This window comes from Pseudophryne corroboree, chromosome 4 (genome assembly GCF_028390025.1).
Source record: "Pseudophryne corroboree isolate aPseCor3 chromosome 4, aPseCor3.hap2, whole genome shotgun sequence".
NCBI lineage: Eukaryota > Metazoa > Chordata > Amphibia > Anura > Myobatrachidae > Pseudophryne > Pseudophryne corroboree.
This window is the reverse complement of record NC_086447.1, coordinates 207,545,559-207,567,267: the sequence shown is the minus strand read 5'-3', so window position 1 is coordinate 207,567,267 and position 21,709 is coordinate 207,545,559. Positions and strand designations below refer to the sequence as shown.

The 21,709-nt window shown below is 44.0% G+C and overlaps 1 protein-coding gene across 1 annotated transcript in view; it reads right to left on the bottom strand.

Annotated features, from left to right (window-relative positions):
- MYO7B (myosin VIIB) overlaps positions 1–21,709 on the bottom strand; it is a 501,657-nt gene that overhangs the window by 247,843 nt on the left and 232,105 nt on the right. Inside the window, exons 12-16 of the mRNA XM_063915865.1 lie at positions 14,519–14,652; positions 12,725–12,935; positions 11,431–11,566; positions 5,211–5,371; positions 4,240–4,377 (exon numbers count right to left, since the gene is read on the bottom strand). Coding sequence (XP_063771935.1) covers positions 4,240–4,377; positions 5,211–5,371; positions 11,431–11,566; positions 12,725–12,935; positions 14,519–14,652 — 780 coding nt within the window. The remainder of the gene's footprint in view (positions 1–4,239; positions 4,378–5,210; positions 5,372–11,430; positions 11,567–12,724; positions 12,936–14,518; positions 14,653–21,709) is intronic.

The window sequence follows — 21,709 nt, the reverse complement described above, 5'->3', positions numbered from 1 at the left end:
CCTCAATTCCGCCTTATCCATATAAAATACAGATAAGGGCTTTTGCATGACAAAGCCGCCAATTCTGATACACGCCTGGCCGACGCCATTGCGTAACACATTTTTCATTGCCGAGATCATGTAACGGATGTTCCTAGTGGATTGTGTATATGTCTCAACCTCGTCGACACTGGAGTCAGACTCCGTGTCGACATCTGTGTCTGCCATCTGAGGTAACGGGCGTTTTTTGAGCCCCTGATGGCCTTTGAGACGCCTGGGCAGGCGCGGGCTGAGAAGCCGGCTGTCCCACAGCTGTTACGTCATCCAGCCTTTTATGTAAGGAGTTGACACTGTCGGTTAATACCTTCCACCTATCCATCCACTCTGGTGTCGGCCCCACAGGGGGCGACATCCCATTTATCGGCCTCTGCTCCGCCTCCACGTAACCTTCCTCATCCAACATGTCGACACAGCCGTACCGACACACCGCACACACACAGGGAATGCTCTGACTGAGGACAGGACCCCACAAAGTCCTTTGGGGAGGCCGAGAGAGAGTATGCCAGCACACACCAGAGCGCTATATAATGCAGGGATTAACACTATAACTGAGTGATTTTTCCCCAAATAGCTGCTTGTATACATATATTGCGCCTAAATTTAGTGCCCCCCCCTCTCTTTTTAACCCTTTGAGCCTGAAAACTACAGGGGAGAGCCTGGGGAGCTGTCTTCCAGCTGCACTGTGAAGAGAAAATGGCGCCAGTGTGCTGAGGGAGAAGCCCCGCCCCTTTTTCGGCGGACTTTCTCCCGCTTTTTCTGGAATACTGGCAGGGGTAATTTTACATCTATATAGCCTCTAGGACTATATATGATGTAGATTTGCCAGCCAAGGTGTCATATATTGCCCTCAGGGCGCCCCCCCCACCCATCAGTGACCGGAGTGTGAGGTGTACATGAGGAGCAATGGCGCACAGCTGCAGTGCTGTGTGCTACCTTGGTGAAGACCGAAGTCTTCTGCCGCCGATTTTCCGGACTCTGCATGCTTCTGGCTCTGTAAGGGGGACGGCGGCGCGGCTCCGGGAACGAACACCAAGGTCGGGTCCTGCGGTCGATCCCTCTGGAGCTAATGGTGTCCAGTAGCCTAAGAAGCCCAAACTACCACCTGTTAGGTAGGTTCGCTTCTTCTCCCCTTAGTCCCTCGCTGCAGTGAGTCTGTTGCCAGCAGATCTCACTGTAAAATAAAAAACCTAAATATACTTTCTTTCTAGGAGCTCAGAAGAGCCCCTAGTGTGCATCCAGCTCAGCCGGGCACAAGAATCTAACTGAGGTCTGGAGGAGGGTCTTAGTGGGAGGAGCCAGTGCACACCAGGTAGTCCTAAAGCTTTCTTTAGTTGTGCCCAGTCTCCTGCGGAGCCGCTAATCCCCATGGTCCTTACGGAGTCCCCAGCATCCACTTAGGACGTTAGAGAAATACTGACTGCTTTATTTTTACACTGCAATTTAGATTTACGTTTGAACACACCCCACCCAATTGTAACGCTCTCTGTACATGTTATATCTGCCCCCCCCCCCCCTTGCAGTGCACATGGTTTTGCCCGACTGCTAACAAATTTGCTGCTGCAATCAACTCGGAATTAGGCCCATTATCTCTTCCCTAGGCCCATTATCTCTTCCCTCTCTGGACTCTGAACCCTGGTCATTAACTGAAGTAGAAACTGCTATAGGGGAGTGTTTAACTGAAGTTGGAAACTGCCGTCTTGTCGGAAAGATGGCAGTTTCCGACTTTTTTTAGGCCGGATGGGATTTTGACCTACAATGCTGCCTCCGTTTTTCTGACAAGTCGCGAATTCTGACTTGTCAGAAAGCAGGTGAATTAGCGGCTTAAGCCACCGATCCACGTGTTTTGTTGGAAACGCGCCCAAATCCGGCAGGTTTTAGCCCCGTTTCCGACAATGATAATTAGACTATAAAAAAAAGTCGGGTTGGCATTGTCGGGAATGGCCAAATCCGACAGCCTATTGAATACTGAGATGTCGGATCCTTACTGTTGGAAAGGATCCGATATATATTAAATACACCCCATAGACTCATTACCCTCTGACAAAGCTCCTGGACTGGACGGCTTATAAGGTATTTAAAGGCGATTTGGCTCCGGTTTTGGTATATGTGTCTAATGAGGCTTCAGAGGATAAATGTTTCCCGAAGGAAATATTGGTAGCATCCTTTTCTGTACAAAATTATCGACCCATTGAATTATTAAACGCGGATATCAAGCTTTTTGCTAACTTGGTTGCAAATCATATATGCCCACTTCTACCCTCCCTTATTAAACCGGACCAGGTGGGGTTCATACCGGGCAGGCAGGCTCCAGACAATACACGTAGGGTTATCAACGTTATAGAGTACTGTGACTCTCATCAGTCTCCTTTACTAGTTCTGTCTTTAGATGCCGAGAAGGTGTTTCACAGACTACATTGGGGGTTTCTGCAAGCCACATTACACTGCTTTGGCTTCCAAGGTGGAATACTTGATTCTATTTTGGCACTTTACTCTTCTCAATCTGCTAAGGTGTATGTTAATGGATGTCTCTCCTTGGGGTTTGATACTACTGATGGCACACGACAAGGCTGTCCTTTATCGCCTCTTATTTTTGCCTCTTATTTAGGGCGTATAGCAGCTGCTAAAATGGTCCTTTTGCCTAAACTGATATACCTTTATCGTACTATTCCCAGCAGTAGCGGATCTTGCCATGGGCAAGCAGGACTTTTGCCCGGGGCGCCGCCTTCCGGAGGGCGCAGGGCGCCATCCGGAGGGCGCCGCACCAGGGCAAGATCCGCTGCTGCTGTGCCTGCCGCTGGCCGCTGTGAAGGGAACTAGACGCGTACGCGTCTAGTTTCCCTTCGTGGAGAGGTCCTTTACTGTGCGGTGCGCGATGACGTCATCGCGCACCGCACAGCAAAGGTCCTCTCCACGAAGGGAACTAGACGCGAGTTTCCCTTCGTGGCGAGGACCTTTGCTGTGCGGTGCGCGATGACGTCATCGCGCACCGCACACCATTTCAGTCTGTACAGGGGGCTTAAATGACCACGCCCCCTGTACGAAGCCACGCCCCTATTGCCGCCCGGGCGCACAGAGCCCCAGAACCGGCCCTGATTCCCAGACCTCTTTCTAGACCCCTTTACAATAAACTTAATCAAATTATTACTAGGTATATTTGGAGAGGAGCTAAACCTAAGATAGCTAGGAACACCATTGCTCTCCCAAAAGCTATAGGTGGAGCTACTTTCCCAGACTTTGAATTTTACCCTTCTGCTTGCATATTAAGCCAGATCAAAGACTGGTTTCAATCTGATTCTCCAAAGCCGTGGGTGATCATAGAGAGATCTATTATGTTGCTGTTTAGTTTCCAAGATTTATTATGACTACTTACATCAGTTAACCCACTTCGAATTAATGCTTGTAAAGCAGTGCATACTACAATTCAAGTTTGGCAAAAATACATATTTTCTAGCAAAGGAATCTCCCTACCATCCCCGGAACTAATTCTTAAAACTATAGCTGCCCAATTATAACCTTACCACTTGACTCCCGGACTGCAACTGGCTTGTCTTCTCTGAAGGATGTGTTACGGGAGGATGGATTAGTCCCTTTCTCATCTCTTCAAAGAGATTCTAATGTATCGCCTCAGGACTTTTATAAATATTTACAGCTTAGACATTGGCTGCAGTGTTATTTGCCCTTGCCCCTGAAGAAATTGTCTTTTCCCCCGGTATTAGTATCACGTCTACAATCTCCATCATTGAAGGGGAATATTTATTGGTGGTACCGGTATCAGCTTTTAGATAAGGTTCATGGGAAGTTATCCTCCCAATATAAATGGCAGAAGGACTTTTCTCAAACCCTTACTGAGGAGGATTGACATTTTTTATACTTGTTTTAAGATTTCTAAATGTATCAACCATTCTGAAATGTACTATAAACTGATTTGTTAGGTGTTGTTTTTGCCTTGTTCCGAACTATGAATCAGCCCCATGATCTGGCTCCGAAACATTGATATTATAATAGACTGTTTCCAGTGTTTATTTGTATGAAAAAGGTGCATGTGTGTCTTCCATTATGTTGAAGTGCGCTGCATTTAAGTGTCCTTCTTCCACTGTTTAGTAATATGGTTTATTATTTTTGATGAACCATTTTCCTTTAAGGCTTATTTAAAAAATGTTTAAGGATAGTACACCAAGGAACACAACAGGTCACACCTACCAATGGCTTCTTTAATGTGTTAGGCTTGATGCAACGAACAAAGTAAGGCTGGCAACTGCCCAGAATTTTCATCAGCTGCTCCAGAGACTGTTTGAATTGTCCACCAAGAGTGGGTAAAGACTTACTTGTGTCTGAGATCTGCAGGTGAATAAATAATATATAGATTATAACCATTTTGCCATAAACACCATCAGTCAACACCTTTCAGCCAAAGCAATTTACTGCTACTACACAAATGCCAGCATACTGTTCTACAAAGAATGGGTGTGGAAGATTGACACTGTCTAGATAGTCATTAGTTCGATCCCATATGGTCGACATGCATTAGGTCAACAGGGTCAAAGGGTCTCCAGGGTTAAAAAGGTTGACATGACAATTGTCGACATGAAAAAGGTCAACACAAGTTTTTTGGGGGTCATTGTGCATGTTTCATATGTGACCACAATTAGTGCAAACGTAGACCCTCATGGGTTCGTTTCGCTCGCCAAGCTTTGGGCAAGGTGGCTCGCTGTGCTCACCATGTTACTATTCTCAATCATAGTCCACGTGGATAGCAAATCAAGGAAAAGTTGAAAAAACATGAAAAACACCCCAAGAACTTGAGACTATTGTCATGTCGACTTTTTGAACATGTCAACCTTTTGTACCTATCCACCTGAAGTAATGTCTACCTTTCACTTGTTGAGCTTTTGATCATGTCAGCCTAATGCATGTTGACCATACAGGGTCGACCTACTGACTGTTGACCTAGACACTGTCGACCTATACAGAATTTGGCTTGCTAATGCAAGCATCAAACAGTCAAAATTATACAAATGAGTTCCACTTCATCAAATCTTAGAAAATGTATGAACTTGCACACACGTATTTACAGTGCTCACAGAAAGATTCAAACCCTATCACAGTATGTGGCTTATTCCATAAACAGGTGCTCTATAAGATTGAGAGCCAGGAGTAGTAAAGAAGACAACCTTGTGATTGCTAAGGCTTGTGTTTCGGATGATTCCACGCATTGAGGTGCTATTGGTTTCCTTCTCCAGTTGGAAGACCCGCTTCAGAAATTTACTGGTAGAAGAGTGGATCATAAGAAGAAAATCGGTACTCAACAAATCACGGTTCTTGTCCAGGAATCCTGAGTGAAAAAGAAAAGACCCAACACTGATTACAACAACATCTCTACTGTCGATTGATATCCAATATTTCCATCAGGAAGCCAACATCAACTGTAGGATAACGTAGACCAGTGCTATAAACTGTTTGATATAGTATTATTCTCACATTCCTCCAAATGTACCGAAGAGGTGTACCTGGGCTAAATGATGGTGCTCTCGCATAGGCAAAGTTCAATTAAATTAAGTTGATGGAACTATGGGATAAGTAACGTTGGATGTAAGAGTAAATACGCCTGTTTGGAGGCACATCTTTCGGGCCTAGTATAGGGCAAATGTGCATGGACTATGATTAATAGCTTACAAGCATACAAAAAGGGGATGGGTGTACAGTGTACAATTCTGCATATACACATTTTTTCACGTGTGCAATGAAGGAGCATATATTGATTCTGGTGTACCTCAGCAAACTATCAGATTGTAGATATCTTTAATTGTAGCATGCTTTGCAAAAAAAACAACATTATTGCAATCGCAGTCTAAGTGACGGCGGGGGGGGCCGCGTTGCAGTGTTTTCTGGGCGTCGTCATGGCATTGGGTGGGCCTGGTCCGGACCTTTTGCTGGGTGGGCCGCGGTGGCTGCAACCCAAAACATGGCAGCCCGGCGACTGCCACGAAGGCAAGGGGCTACCCTAAAGTTGTGAGTGCTTCGTTGTTTAGCAAAGCACTCGCAATTTAGCGTGGGGGACCCGGCATGCTGGGCGGCCTTGCCCTGTGCAGGGAGGCCACCCCCATGTTTGTGGAAAGAGTTGCAGTTTAGCGATTTTTGTGCAAAACTACAACTCATGCTGAATTAGGCCCAAGCTCCATTGCACCATGGGGGTCATTCTGAGTTGATCGATTGCTGACGATTTTTGCAGCACAGTGATCAGGTGAAAAAAACGGCATTTCTGCGCATGCCCCGCAATGCGCACGCACGATGTACGGGTACAAAGCTCTTTGTGGTTGTGCTCAGGTTCTAGCAAAGTTTTCCTTCACACTGGCGGCCGCAAGAAGATTGACAGGAAGGGGGCTTTACTGGGTGTCAACTGACCGTTTTCAGGGAGTGTTTGTAAAAACGCAGGCGTGTCTGAAAAAAACGCAGGCGTGGGACATAGGGAGGTTGAATCAGTAAAAGCACCCTTAGTGAATGTATGAACATCAGGCAGAGTCGCAATTTTTCTCTGAAACCATACCGACAAGGCAGAAATATGAACCTTGAGGGAGGCCAGCCAAAGGCCCAAGTCCAGGCCCTTTTGTAGGCAGCCAAAAAATTAGGCCGTACTAAACTTGTAAATGACATGATTGTTAGATGCGCACCAAGCAAAGTAAGAATTCCAGACCCTATGGTAAATCCGAGCAGAAGCCGGCTTACGGGCCTTCAACACAGTTTGAATGACTGCCTCAGAAAATCCTTTGGCCCTCAGTACGGAAGATTCAAGAGCCATGCTGTCAAAACCAGCCTGACCAGGTCCGGTAGACATAAGGGCCCTGAACGAGGAGGTCTGGTCATTGTGGAAGCAGAAGAGGACGCTCCAGCTGGAGACCCTGTAGGTCTGAGAACCAATGCCGCCTGGGCCACGCCTGAGCTATCAGAAGTAGGATTCCTCCTTCTTGCTTGACCTTCCTCACTACTCTGGGCAGGAGTGACACCGGAGGGAACACGTATGGCAGCCGAAAGTTCCATGGAATTGCCAGTGCATCCACAAACTCCGCTTGAGTATCCCTTGTTCTTGCTCCGAAGACCGAAACCTTGTGATTGTGTCGAGACGCCATCAGGTATACATCTGGTAGACCCCACTTGTCCACTAGGAGTTGAAATACTTTGGGATGAAGGCTCCACTCTCCCGCGTGTACGTCCTGACTACTGAGGAAGTCCACTTCCCAGTTGAGGACCCCCAGAATGAACACTACCGAGATGGCTGGCAGATGGCGTTCCGCCCATTGAAGAATCTTTGACACTTACATCATTGCCATGCGGCTTTGAGTGCCGCCTTAGATTTATGTACGCTACCGTGGTGGTGTTGTCCAACTGTACATGAACAGGCCTGTTCTGTACCAGATGCTGGGCCAGTTTCAGAGCATGGAACACTGCCCGCAATTCCAGAATGTTTATTGGGAGGAGAGACTCTCCCTGGTTCCACTGACCCTGAAGAGAGTGTTGCTCCAACACCGTGCCCCAACCCCTCAGACTGGCATCCATCATCAGGAGGACCCAGTTGGAGATCCAGAAGGAATGACCCCTGCAAAATTGTTGGTCCTGTAGCCACCAGCTCAGTGACAGATGAACCTCCGGAGACAAGGAGCTCATGTGAGACCTGATCCGGTGAGGCAGGCCGTCCCACTTGGCAAGAATCAGCTTCTGCAGAGGGCGGAAATTAAATTGAGCGTACTCTACAATGTCGAAAACCGACACCATGAGGCCTAGTACTTGCATCACCGAGTGTATTGACACTAGTAGGATCCTGATACCCTGACGGCGGAGCAGGGCCGTCATCGCCGCCATTACCTTGGTGAAGATTCGCGGAGCCATAGTCAGTCCAAAGGGTAAGGCCCGGAATTGATAATGGAGGTTGCCAATAGCAAACCGCAGGTATAGCTGATGCGACACGGCAATAGGTATGTGTAGGTAAGCATCCTGTATGTCCAGGGATACCCTATAGTCCCCTGGCCCCAAAGACAGGACAATAGAGCGAAGGGTTTCCATACAAAACTTGGAGACCCTCACAAACTTGTTCAAAGACTTGAGGTTGAGAATGGGCCGAGAGGAACCATTTGGTTTCAGGACTAGAAACAGTGTTGAATAGTACCTCCTGCCTCTCTGAGCCAGAGGCACCGGCACTACCACTCCTGTATCCAGGAGGGACTGATCCACCGAACGAAGAGTCTTTGCCTTTACCTGATCCGAAGGGATGTCTGTCAGGCAAAAGTGATGAGGGGGACATTTCTTGAAGGATATGGCGTATCCGTGAGTGACGACTTCCTGTAGCCAGGCGTCTGAAGTTGTCTTCAACTCTGTTTTGGAAGCAGGCTGACGGTCAGCCCAGGCACATTTAGGTTTGGGCTTAGTGGATTTGGAAGTGCAAGCCTGTATTGGGTACGCCTGACCCTTTGCCTAACCTGGAGGTCGAAAGGAATGAAAGGAAGTACTCTTAGCCTTCGGAGCCGAAGGAGTAGTACTAGGCAGACATGCAGTCTTAGCAGATGCTAAGTCAGCAATGATCTTGTTGAGATTTTCCCCAAAAACTATGTTTCCCTCAAAGGGATCACCTCCAAGGCCTTTCTAGAGTCCAGATCTACAGACCAGGACCGCAACCAGAGGATCCGGCGAGCCAGAATAGACGTAGTAGATGCTTTGGCTGCCAGGATACCTGCATCAAATGCCGCCTCCTAAATATAATGGGAGGCCGTAATAATATATGAAAGACACTGCCTAGCATTATCAGGAAAATTAGACGGTAGTTCCGTCTCAACTTCCTGAACCCAGGCCTCTATAGCTTTAGCAGCCCAAGAGGCCACAATAGAAAGCCTATGCATAGCTCAGGCAAGCGTCTAAATAGACTTCGAGCAACCCTCCACATGCTTATCTGTCGGTCCCCTCAGGGAGGTGACGGTAGTGACAGGCACAGCAGATGAGACCACCAGACACGCCTCTTGTTAAAATCTAAGCAATCTAGTCAGATTGCTTAGATTTTAACCAGCGATCGCTCCGTGAGTACCCCCCTTTAGTGTCCTGCCTGCAGGGCACCAACTTACAAACTGAGCTCCTGTGCACGGAGGCGGGGTTATAGAGGAGGCAGCGCTGAGCATCTTGGGAACAGTCAAAGCTTTTAGCCTGTTGGTGCCTCGGATCAAGATCCTACTCTACACCCCGATGTTATTCCCTGTGGAACCCCAGTGTACCCCGCTGCAGAAAGGGGTGTTAAGAGAATACACTGTGGAACTTGTCTTTATCCTGTGTTGGTGAATAATAAATAAGACCAAATTACAGAATCCCAACTTGAAAAAATGTAGCAATCAGTATTTTCTGCAAAACAGTTTAATTTAGCAAAAACAATTTATGCAAATAGTGATGCGTTAAAAAAAGCACTGAAAATTTAATAGAGAAAATGCAGAATTAAAATAGTTATTAAAATAATTATTGGCAAACAGAACATACAGTATACGGATATGTAGGAGCACATATTCAGCTCAAATATATGTGGATGTCATACTTAGAGCAGTAACATGTTAGCACTTAGCTTTTCCATCGCCTTAGTCCTAGGGGTATATTTACAAAGATTCGTGTTTTTGCCGTTTTTAAGGGTGTTTGATCTCGAATGGTATCGGGTGCATTTTACTGCAACTTTTTGAATCCTGATACGGTCATTCACTAAGCTGACGACTTTTCCAAATTCGTATTTTCCGATGTCTGAATAATACCCCTACGCTTTTTGTCCCCCCGTATTTTTGGCACCAGGACCAGGCGCAGAGCCCGGTGCTGGTTGATCAAATATGGGGGAACCCCTGTCATTTTTCCCCCCATATTTTTTCAACCAGGACCGGCTCAAAGAGCCCGAGGCTGGTTATGCTTAGGAGGGGGGACCCCACGCAAATTTCCCCCCCAGTTTTTACAGTAAACAGACCCTTTCCCATAGATAACCATGCACAGATCTTACTGATCCGTGCATGGTTATCCAAACTCGACTGGAAAAAGCAGGTCTATTTTTTTGCTGCTTGTTTTAACGATTCGCAAAAAAATACACCCGCACTTGAGCACTCAGAGACTAACACCCAAATACGAATGAATAGTGAATACCCGTGTTGTATGAAATAACAGCCGCGTTTGACCGATGGTCTATTCATTCGTATTTCTGAACTTTGCCAATCAAACCATTACGAATAGCCCAAAGAAACGGAAAAGGGGCTATGAGTGCGCTGTCAACGGCAGCCAGTAAAGGGGAGGTCAGCCCCTGAGTGTAATGGAACAACAATGTAAAAATATGTATACTGGCGCCGGCTGTAAAACCAATGAGGGACAATGGTGCATAAATAAAAATCACATATATTTAATAGACATAAAATAATATATTAAAATTAAAAAGTCTCAGAGTCATCACAATTGCTTTGACTGTTTGAAAGTCAGAGGCAGAGGTTGTCAATTAGGACCAATTGGATCCCACTAATGGTGTATAGTAAAGATGCACAGTCTCCGGTTAGGGCTCCCTCCTCATTAAATTATGGTTCACTCAGTAGAATAATATTACCCAGTCCTTAGGATGTTGTCCCCAGGATCTCAGTTTTAGCAGATGATGATCCAATTAGCAGCATGGGGAAAATCCAGGTCGCATTGGGTTTTTGGTGTCCAATAGGGGCAAAGAGTCCAATTGTTACCGGAGAGATCAGGTGGATCCAAAACTGGTGGTAAGTGTCCTTAGCTCAACGCGTTTCGCTGGTCTAATGGTTGCCAGCTTCCTCAGGAGCATGCTTTTTGCCCCTATTGGACACCAAAAACCCAATGCGACCTGGATTTTCCCCATGCTGCTAATTGGATCAATTTAATGAGGAGGGAGCCCTAACCGGAGACTGTGCATCTTTACTATACACCATTAGTGGGATCCAATTGGTCCTAATTGACAACCTCTGTGTCTGACTTTCAAACAGTCAAAGCAATTGTGATGACTCTGAGACTTTTTAATTTTAATATATTATTTTATGTCTATTAAATATATGTGATTTTTATTTATGCACCATTGTCCCTCATTGGTTTTACAGCCGGCGCCAGTATACATACGAATAGCCCAAACACTGCCGAGATTTGTGCTTAGTGAATTCCCGTGTTGGGACTTAGAAAAAAAAACACAAATCGGACAAACTCGGATTTTTAGTAAATATTGGCCCTAGTTCTCTACAGTAATTATTGTTTGCAATAAAGTTAGCATTTTAATTGATGTTTTCATTGCACTGACAGTTATAGATTATATTTCCAAATAAAGTGTTTTTATGGACTTCAAATATATTGTAGAAAATAAACTCAATGTTACGCAGAGTACACAGTTCTCACCTGCCGTTTCATAGTACACAACTCCTGCAAAATGGTTTATTCCAAATTTTGTGTCGTGGACACTTTTGGATGCAATATAAATGTTACTTTTGCTGTGATTGGAATTCAATTTGATCAACATAGTAGCATCTGTTCCCTAAAGCAAAATAAAAAGAGAACCATATGTGTGAGTTTTATGAGCTATGTGATCACATTTAATATTCCACTCAGCTACTTTTTTCAATATTTGCATTGGCTTTATAATAGAAAAACCTAAATATCTGCTACCTGCTCGCTTCGTTTAAGGAACTTTGTCTTCATTTGTCTTTTTCTAGGATCCACATCTCTACTTTTTACTCCCTCTTACCAAAATATGATCACGCGATCAAGAAGTTACATGGGGAAAAAGACCTGGGGACCTGGAGGACACGGGGGGAGCCACAGGATTGGTCCCAAATTATAGAATCGGTTGCTGAAAGCTAAAGTTATACACAAATCAAAGAGAATTCCTACAAGCTCCTCCTTTGCTACGCCATTCTAAAATGTATAGGCCATATTCTCAAAGCTTAATTTCAAAATTCTCCATTTTATTCAATACAAAGATAAAAACTTGAAAGTGAACAATTGGCTCCCAAATTGATGGGATGATAATAGCAAGATAATGGCACTTGTGTGCTTCAAATGCGTGAATACTTCAGCGAGTGCTAGTACACTTAGCCAGAAAATGGCATTTGAAATGTAGTTGGTCTCAGCATGTACACTGTGTATGTACAGCAATCACACAGCTGTGTTCAGTTTCCTAAAACAGTTTATTACATCAATACCTAAAAGAGAATGGGGTATATTCATGAAGCAGTGAAAAGAGTGGAGAAGTGAGCCTGTGGAGAAGTTGACTATGGAAACCAATCAGCTGCTCCATACAATTATATAATATGCAAATTATAAATGTTACTTCAGTGCTTATTGGTTGCCATGGGCAACTTCTCCAATGAGCTCACTTCTCCACACTTTTCACTGCTTCATGAATAGACCCCAATGTCTTCACCTGTTCTAAGGATCTAGGAATCTCCCTCTGTATGGTACACCTACTATTCTTCGCTGTTTCCTCTGGGAATTTTGCATCCCCAAAATCTCAAAATGGCTGCAAACTGTTACCCTAAAAGCTAGGTCTCTTTTACTATAGTGGCGCAATGATCACAATTTTCAACATCATACCCTCAAGAGATTCCGACAGTCTTTTTATGCTATTGTTTTTTCTAGAGTAGCAGAGATTTTTTTTTTTACGTATTGTTGAAAGTCAAATAGAGCTTCTTACCTGGGGAAACTTGCTTTCCTCATCAATGAGTGAGATGATGTTCATGGGTCGTAGGGCAATGAGATCCAATGTGCGCTGGTTGTCAGTGAAGTCGATGTGTTGCCAGGGTAACTGCTCTGCAATGTATTCCTGCTGCTCAAGCTTGAATATATGGCGCACAAAAAACTGCTGTAGATGTTCATTGGCAAAATTAATGCAAAGCTGTTCAAAGCTGGAAAGAGAATTATTTATTTATTGCATGTAAATATGTGTTAAATGTGTTTTTATCAAGTAGTCATTTAAGAATAAGTCATCTCCAAAGTTTAATGTTATTTTAGTTTGTCACTCAACGGAGAAGATGTATCATGCCTTGGAGAGAGTGTGGAGTGGAGAAGTTATGCAAATTGACCAATCAGCTTCTGTCATTTATTTAGCACAGTCTTTGAAATGACAGTTAGACCCCGATAGGTTGCTTTGGGCAACTTCTCCACTTTATATCTCTCCAAGGCTTGATACAGCTCTCCCAGAGTGATGTAATCTGGTGAACCGCCATGGCTGAAAATAACGGTCACTGCCTAGGGGTTGGCACAGTCGCTGTCCCGATGGCACCTGTACTTGGCTTGCAGGGTCCCCACTATACCCACAGTATTTGTTCAGATACTTGTTCTGGCCCCCTTACCGAGATATCATGATGTTCCATGTGTGGATGGAGGGGTGGTTGGCCCAGGCCAAACTCAATTGTTTGACCCAAAACACATACTGTATACATTTGTGTGAACTGTGTAGATGGTAATTGGGTTGAAATTCTGGGGAGGTTACATGGGTTGTTGAGGAATATGATATGCATATATGAAAAGATATGTTTCAAAGAACACTTGAAGATTTTGGAGGCTAAAAGAAAGTCTTGATGTGAGAGGAAGGCGTTCTACATACTAGGCACAGTCCGGAAAAAAAGTCCTGTAACTGGAAAATGGAGACGGTAATAAGAGTGAGAGAGAGATCTTGTGCACAGCAGAGGCATCAAGTTGTGAAGAGTTTTGATGTAGATTTGTTGATTGCATTATATGTTAGTAGAAGTACAGTATTTTACACCCAATGTATGACATCCAATGTAGTGATTAAGGGACTGACAGAACAGAGCAGCAGTAGAATGTCTTGTGAGAAAAATCATTATAGCATTAAAAATAGATTGTAGGAGTGACAGTCTGTTTAGAGGAAGGCCAGTATGATAAAGGCAGTGAAGAGGAAGAGGATGCAGAGAAGCAATCACTGAATATGCAATGGGTGGTCTTCAGTATGCCGACTGTTGGGATCCCGGCGCACAGTATACCGGCGCCGGAATCCCGACAGCCGACATACCAACACTTTTTCTCCCTCATGGGGGTCCACGACCCCCCTGGAGGGTGAATAAAATAGCGTGGCGCGCGTAGCACGCCACCGAGCCCGCAAGGGGCTCATTTGCGCACACCACGCTGTCAGTATGCTGGCGGTCGGGCTCCCGGCGCCGGTATGCTGGTCTCCGGGAGCCCAGCCGCCGGCATACCATACTACACCCTATGCAATAAGTAGTATGTCTCTAGCAGTTTGGTGGGTGAAAGGAGAATGGGATGGTAATTTAAGACAAGAATTTGGGTAAAAATTATTTTGTTTTCAGAATAGGAGTAATCACTGCATGCTTAATGATGCAATAATTATGGAAATATAAGAGTAGAGATATTACAGATATTGATTTGGAAGAAGCACAGGAGACAGGGGTGGAATGATTTGTGAGGGTATAGGAACAATTTAGGTATGAATGTCAGGATATTTCCTTACCTGTTTGTGTTAAAATGCTCAAAACCAAAGATGTCCAATAGTCCGATAGACCTGCACTCAGTACCCAGTTCTGGCTTAAAAATAGCCCCATTGATTTTAGTCACTATCCACATAAACATTCGACCATAAATACCCTGTAATCAAAGTGATTAAATCAGTGATGTTCTAACACAACATTGCCAAATTACAAGTACCTGCATTATTTGTTTCAGCTACTAACTTGCAAGGGACGAATATGCACTTTGAAAGTATTCTTAACTCACTTTGGACTTTGAAGTTTGTGCAATATTTTAGTTTGAATCTGTGCAGTGCTCTGCAGTGTGGGGGAATCACAGGAGCTGCATATTCATTAAAGTCAGTGGCTGAAACTTCTCAGGCTGCCAGCCTATTCAATATATATATACAGTATATACTGCATATAAATAACATAGTAATTGAAGTTGAAAAGAGGCAAATTGTTCAACCTGTTTATTGAATTAAGATGAGTTGATTTTACTGTACCTGCAGAATAATGTTTTATGACTAGTTAACAACTACAATCACGTTAAACCCGGATTAACAACTTCAATATTTTAAATGTTGTAGCCTTGGATATCCTTTTCAATCAGAAATTAATCCAATCCCCTTTTAAATGCATTTATAGTGTCCACCATTACCACCTTCCTTGGCAAGGAATTCCAAATCCTTATTGCCCTAACAGTGAAGAACCCTTTCCTCTGTTGTGTGCGGAATTTTCTCTCAGCGAGTGCCCGCATGTCCTAAACAGAGTTCTTTTAATAAATAATTCCTCTGACAACTCTTTGTAGTGCCCCTTTATTATTTGAAGACATTAATAATGTCTCCTCTTAGACGCCTCTTTTCCAGTGTATACATGTTCAACCTAGTAAGCCTTTCTTTGTAATCCAGTCCCTCAAGCCCTTAAATCAATCAATTTAGTAGCTCGCCTTTGAACCCTCTTTAGTTCACCGATATCTTTTTTATACAGTGGTGCCCAAAACTGAACACAATATTCCAGGTGCGGACGTACCAATGATTTGTACAGCTACAGAATTACATCCTCGTCCCTTGTCTCAGTTCCCCGTTTTATGCAGGCTAACACCTTACTTGCCTTCTTTACTGTGCTTTGACATTGAATACAGTTATTAAGTTTATTATCAATGAGTACCCCCAAATCCTTTTCCAAAACTGTTACCCCTAGACTTTCCCCGTTTAATATATAGGATGCAAGTTTGTTTTTAGTCCCAAAATGCATAACCTTGCATTTTTCTATATTGAACCTCATTCTCCGTTTAGACGCCCATATTTCAAGTTTATATAAGTAATTCTGCAGAGACTCTATGGCCCTCATTCCGAGTTGTTCGCTTGCTAGCTGCTTTTAGCAGCAGTGCAAACGCTAAGCCGCCACCCTCTGGGAGTGTATCTTAGCTTAGCAGAAGTGCGAACAAAAGGATTGCGAAGCTGCTACAAAAAAAAGTGGGCAGTTTCAGAGTAGCTGCAGACCTACTCCTAGCTTCCGATCACTTCAAACTATTTAGTTCCTGTTTTGACATCACAAACACGCCCTGCGTTCGGCCAGCTACGCCTACGTTTTTCCAGCCACTCCTGCGTTTTTATCTGGCACGCCTGCGTTTTTTCACACACTCCCTGAAAATGGTCAGTTACCACCCAGAAACAACCACTTCCTGTCAATCACTCTGCGGCCAGCAGTGCAACTGAAAAGCGTCGCTAGAGCTTGTGTAAAACTGCATCGGCTTTTGCGAAAGTATGACGCGCGTGCACAGTGCGCCCCATACGCATGCGCAGAATTGCCATTTTTTTGCTTGATCGCTGCGCTGCGAACGAAAGCAGCTAGCGATCAACTCGGAATGACCCCCTATATCTTTTTCTGAATTAATTACTCTACACAGTTTAGTATCATCTGCAAAGATTGACACTGTGCTTTCCAGGCCTATATCTAGGTCAATGATAAATATGTTGAACAGTAGTGGCCCGAGTACGGACCCCTGTGGTATTCCGCTAAAAACCGGTGTCCAGCTTGAGAACTTCCCGTTGACCACTACTCGCTGTACCCTGTTTTCCAGCCAGTTGCTTATCCATGTACAAACAGTTTTTCCTAGGCCAAGCTCTTTTAATTTGATGATTAATCTCCTGTGAGGAACTGTATCGAAGGCTTTTGCAAAATCTAAGTAGACCACATCCACTGTTTTTCCTTGGTCAAGATTGTCGCTCACTTCCTCGTAGAAGTTAACTAAGTTAGTTTGACATGATCTGTTCCTCACAAACCTGTGCTGGTTCTTGCTAATAATCTTAGTGGTCTGCAGATACTCCTGTATACTGTCCCTTAGAATTCCTTCCAATATTTTCCCCACTATAGATGTCAAACTGATCGGCCTGTAGTTACCCGGATGTTACCCGTGTGAATGTATATATATGTATATATGTGTGTGTGTGTGTGTGTGTGTGTGTGTGTGTATATATAATGCAGTTAAGTTCTCGAAATACCAACGCCAGAATCCGGACAGCAGTCAAAATGACTGCAGTCAAAATCCTCACCGCCGCCCGGTATTCCCACTTGGGTGGTGGTCCACGCCACCACCCGAGGCGGGATATAATAGAGTGGCGAGCGCAGCGAGCCCACAAGGAGACACAGGGTGTCGCTGCCCGGTAGGAAATGCCGGGCAGCGTGGGACATTACGAAGAAAGAGATTGCAGCAGCGATCGCAAGGTGATTGACAGCAAGAAGGCGTTTCTGGGTGGCAACTGACCATTTTCTGGGAGTTTCCAGGCGTTTGCAGGGCGGGTGTCTGACGTCAATTTCGGGACCTGACAGGCTGAAGTGATCGCAGTGGCTGAGTAAGTTCAGAGCTACTCAGAAACTGCACAAAAACATTTTGCACAGCTCCTCTGCACAAGCGATCGCACACTTGCTATGCTAAAATACACTCCCCCATAGGCCGCAACTATCTGATCGCATGGCCGAAAAAAACTGCTACCGTGCGATAAACTCGGAATGACCCCCACAATGAGAACAATGTCGGGATTTTGACTGTCGGGATTCAGGTGTCGGTATTTCGAACACCGGGATCCAGAGAATTGGGAAATCATACTGAATCCCAACTATTAACAAGTTGCTGGATAAATCCAGATTTCTGTTGGTCAACAGTAGTCAGATGTTAGTATTATACTACAAACAGAAAAAATACAGACAGCGCTTGCAGATTTCAGACTGAGGAAGCTGCCGATGCCAGTAGGCAGTGAAACGCGTCTCTGTATTTTACCTGCCAGCGTCAACTCAATCTACCACCCACGCCGAGCATCAGGAGGAATTTGGACGTATCTCCGGATAAGGCTCATCTCGAAAGGTTAATTAGCACCAGAGCCGGGAGGACTACAAAAACGGAACCCTGAGGCGGAGTGGTAATTAAAATTTAACATGGCCATGTTTTATAAAAATCGTGACTATATGCATTAATCTCACTGCTCCAAGAGTTCTACATGATTAAATTGCTGCTAACTTGATCAGCGTCACTTTAAAGTGAGTGAAAAAGCTGCTAAACATTATACGTACTATGTGTGATTGAAAGCAAGCCTTATTCTACATATATCTTATTTAGTGCTATAACATCTACTACAAGATTAAATCACTAAGGAAAGGATACAACATAAAACCGAGTGAAAATAATTAACCACACAACGGACTCAGCTGTTGCAGCTTTGTAGCAACTAAGTGAAACACTGGGACTCATTGAAACTATTGTATCTTTTTTGCACTAAGAGGGCCAGTTAAATTAATATATGGAGCAGAGCATTGAATCTTTTATTGTATGTATCATGAATTATTAATTTATGTTAATGTGGTTTTAGTTTTTATTTTATATGCAAATTTGTTGTTAAGGCAAGGGAAAGATTTTTTATTAATCTATATCTTTGGTACTATAATAGTACTAGTGGAGAATTATCATTGAGATAAAAGCTAATTAATACATTTATTATAATAAGAAATCTGCAAGCGCTGTCTGTATTTTTTCTGTTTGTAGTTTTCTTTATCATTTGAAGAGGGTTGGGAAGTCCCTCTGTGTATAGTGAGCTGCATGCAGATTTGGGACATATACATGTTGTTAATTGAATAAATCTAATTGTATTGGCGCCAGGGGGGCTACTTTAGTGTAGGTGTTTTTCTATTAGTATTATACTATTACAGCCACTTTCAGATATATTGTGTATGGATAAAGGAGAGACATCCATTTTGCCGGCTGTTGGGATCCTGGCTGTCAGGATACCGATGGCAGAATGTGTGGCAAGTGCAGCGAGCCCGTGAGGGGACATGCTGCGCTCGCCGCTGCTATACCGTCTGTCGGGATCTCTGCGTCAAACTCCTGACCACTGGGATCCCAACAGCTGACATATCATACTGAAACTGAATAAAGACATGACTTTTATTAAAAATATTCCTAATAAAACTGGATTAATATGTCAAAAATATCTGTGGCCACAGAGTTTGATACAAGCAATGTTGATAAACTTAACAATTAATACATTGTCCTCAAGGCGCAACTACCAAGCTGCACGCCATGTATTAAATTCTCAAGTTTCAAATGAGTAAACCAAAAACAAATATACAATCAAGGTCAAGGGCGTAGCAACCATAGGTGCAGGCAGTGCAGCTGCTATGGGGCCCAGAGCTGAAAGGAGCCCACCTTCCCTGTCAGTTACATGTGTTATATAGAAGGGCATAGCTACTATAGGTAAAGGAGTGCAGCTGCTATGGGGCCCAGAGCTGAGAGGAGCCCACCTTCCCTGTCACAGCTACATGTGTTATATAGAAGGGCATAGCTACTATAGGTAAAGGAGTGCAGCTGCTATGGGGCCCAGAGCTGAGAGGGGCCCACCTTCCCTGTCACAGTTACATGTGTTCTATACATTTTTCATTAGTAGATACATAAGGGCCCTTACAAACGTTTGCCTTTGGGCCTACAATGGGGGTAATTCCAAGTTGATCGCAGCAGGAATTTTGTTAGCAGTTGGGCAAAACCATGTGCACTGCAGGGGAGGCAGATTTAACATGTGCAGAGAGAGTTAGATTTGGGTGGGGTGTGTTCAATCTGTAATCTAAATAGCAGTGTAAAAATAAAGCAGCCAGTATTTACCCTGCACAGAAACAAAATAACCCACACAAATCTAACTCTTTCTGCACGTTATATCTGCCTCCCCTGCAGTGCACATGGTTTTGCCCAACTGATAACAAAATTCCTGCTGCGATCAACTTGGAATTACCCCCAATATGTCTAGTTATGCCCCTGGTCTTGATCATTGTGATGTGGTATAAAATGAACTGGAGGGCATTATAATGTTACATAATATGAACTGGGGCACTGTATGTCATATTAAGAATTGGGGTTACTGTGTTACATAATGTGTACTGGCAGCCCTACAATGTGACAAAATGTGAACTAGGGCATTACTGTGTTTCATAAAAGAAACTAGTGCACTACTATGGGGCATAACATTAACTAAGGCATTACTATGGCTCAGAAAATCAACTAGGGCATTATTATAAGGCATACAATTTACAACTGCTGCGGAGAGGTGTCTCTCTAGAAGAATTGGGATAGGGGCTCCTTCAAAATACTGCTATGGGGCCCACAAATTTCTGGCTATGCCCCCGATCAAGGTACTATAGAAATGTCTCAACAGATGTTATCTAGTTCAAAAGATCTTTCAAATGAATCTTCACTTTGATGGTTCATAGGCCATACCGCGGGTAATTGGATATCTCCCATGTAGACACCCAAGGTGGTATAGAAAAATGGAGTGATAGGAATATCACAGCCTTCCTTTCAATTTTGGATATCCCCATAAAATAGAATCGCATACTATATATGGTGTAGTAATAGGCTTACAAAACAACCAAATACAAATAAAATATAAATAAAACAATCAAATACAAAAAGAGGGACTGGCTTCCTTCTGGAAAATAGATTTAATACAGAATGTCAGACAAATCTCTCAGGACCAAGATGGAGCCAAGGTAAGAAGTCTGATCATAATCTCCGACACATGTGCACGGTTAGAAGGTCCAGCTAATATCCACTCTGTTGACGCGTTTTCGATTTGTAGTAAATCTTTGTCAAGGTGAGTGGATGCAGAAAATGGCAGGTATTTATTCCCGGTGATTGAGAATTCATTACCAGCTTCTGACTAGCTGGAGATCACCATTGTGCATGCACTTTGCAGAATAGCATTGCCTGGAACTTTATTGTATCAGGCATGTTATTCTGGGAAGGGCAATTAGTTAATGGAAATTACCTTTGGATTCCTCTCCCGAACAATTTGTGGTAATGTATACAATTTAGCTAATAGGCTACAATAGCGAACACCATCTAAAAATCATATTAACTATCAGGGCGAAACTCCATAAAGCATATCTTTTTGGAGCTTGTTTCGATCATTTAGCAGCCTATGGCCAGTGCCAGATTAAGGTCCACATGGGCCTGGAGCTTAAATTTAGGAAGGGTCTATTGTGTGCCTCGGAGGGAAGTGTGACAAGCGCTGCGGTGGTGTGATAGTGATGTGGGGGTGTGATCAGTGTGGTGTGGTCTAAATAGGGGGTGTGGCCTGTGCCATGTGTGTGGCTATTTCGATGGAGGTCATAGCTAGTGCCTACCTTCAACCACTTAATAGTGGCGCTATAACAAGAAAAAGTTTGTGACCACCATATAATGCAGAGCATCAGTGACCACCATATGATACAGAAATCATCTCAGTGACCAGCATATAATACAAAGAGCATTGCAGTGACCGCCATATGATACAGAGAGCTGTATCAACATACAAAGAAGGTGGAAAGGGGAGAAACGATGGGACAAAACAGAGCAGGTGTGGAAAGATTAGAAAAGATGGGGGCAATACAGAGCAGATAGGGAAAAGGGAGCAGAGATAGGGGAAAACAGAGCAAACAGGCAACTAAGGGTTCATGGGACACAGTTACTGATACAGATACTTATTACTACAGACACCAGTTACTGACACAGACATCTCTAACTGACAGACACACTTGCAGACAGACACCACTTACTGACACAAATACAGATACAGACCCACTTTTTGACACATACTTACTGACACACCTACTGACACACACACACCATCTACTGACACAGACTTACTGATACTTACCACTTACACCTACAG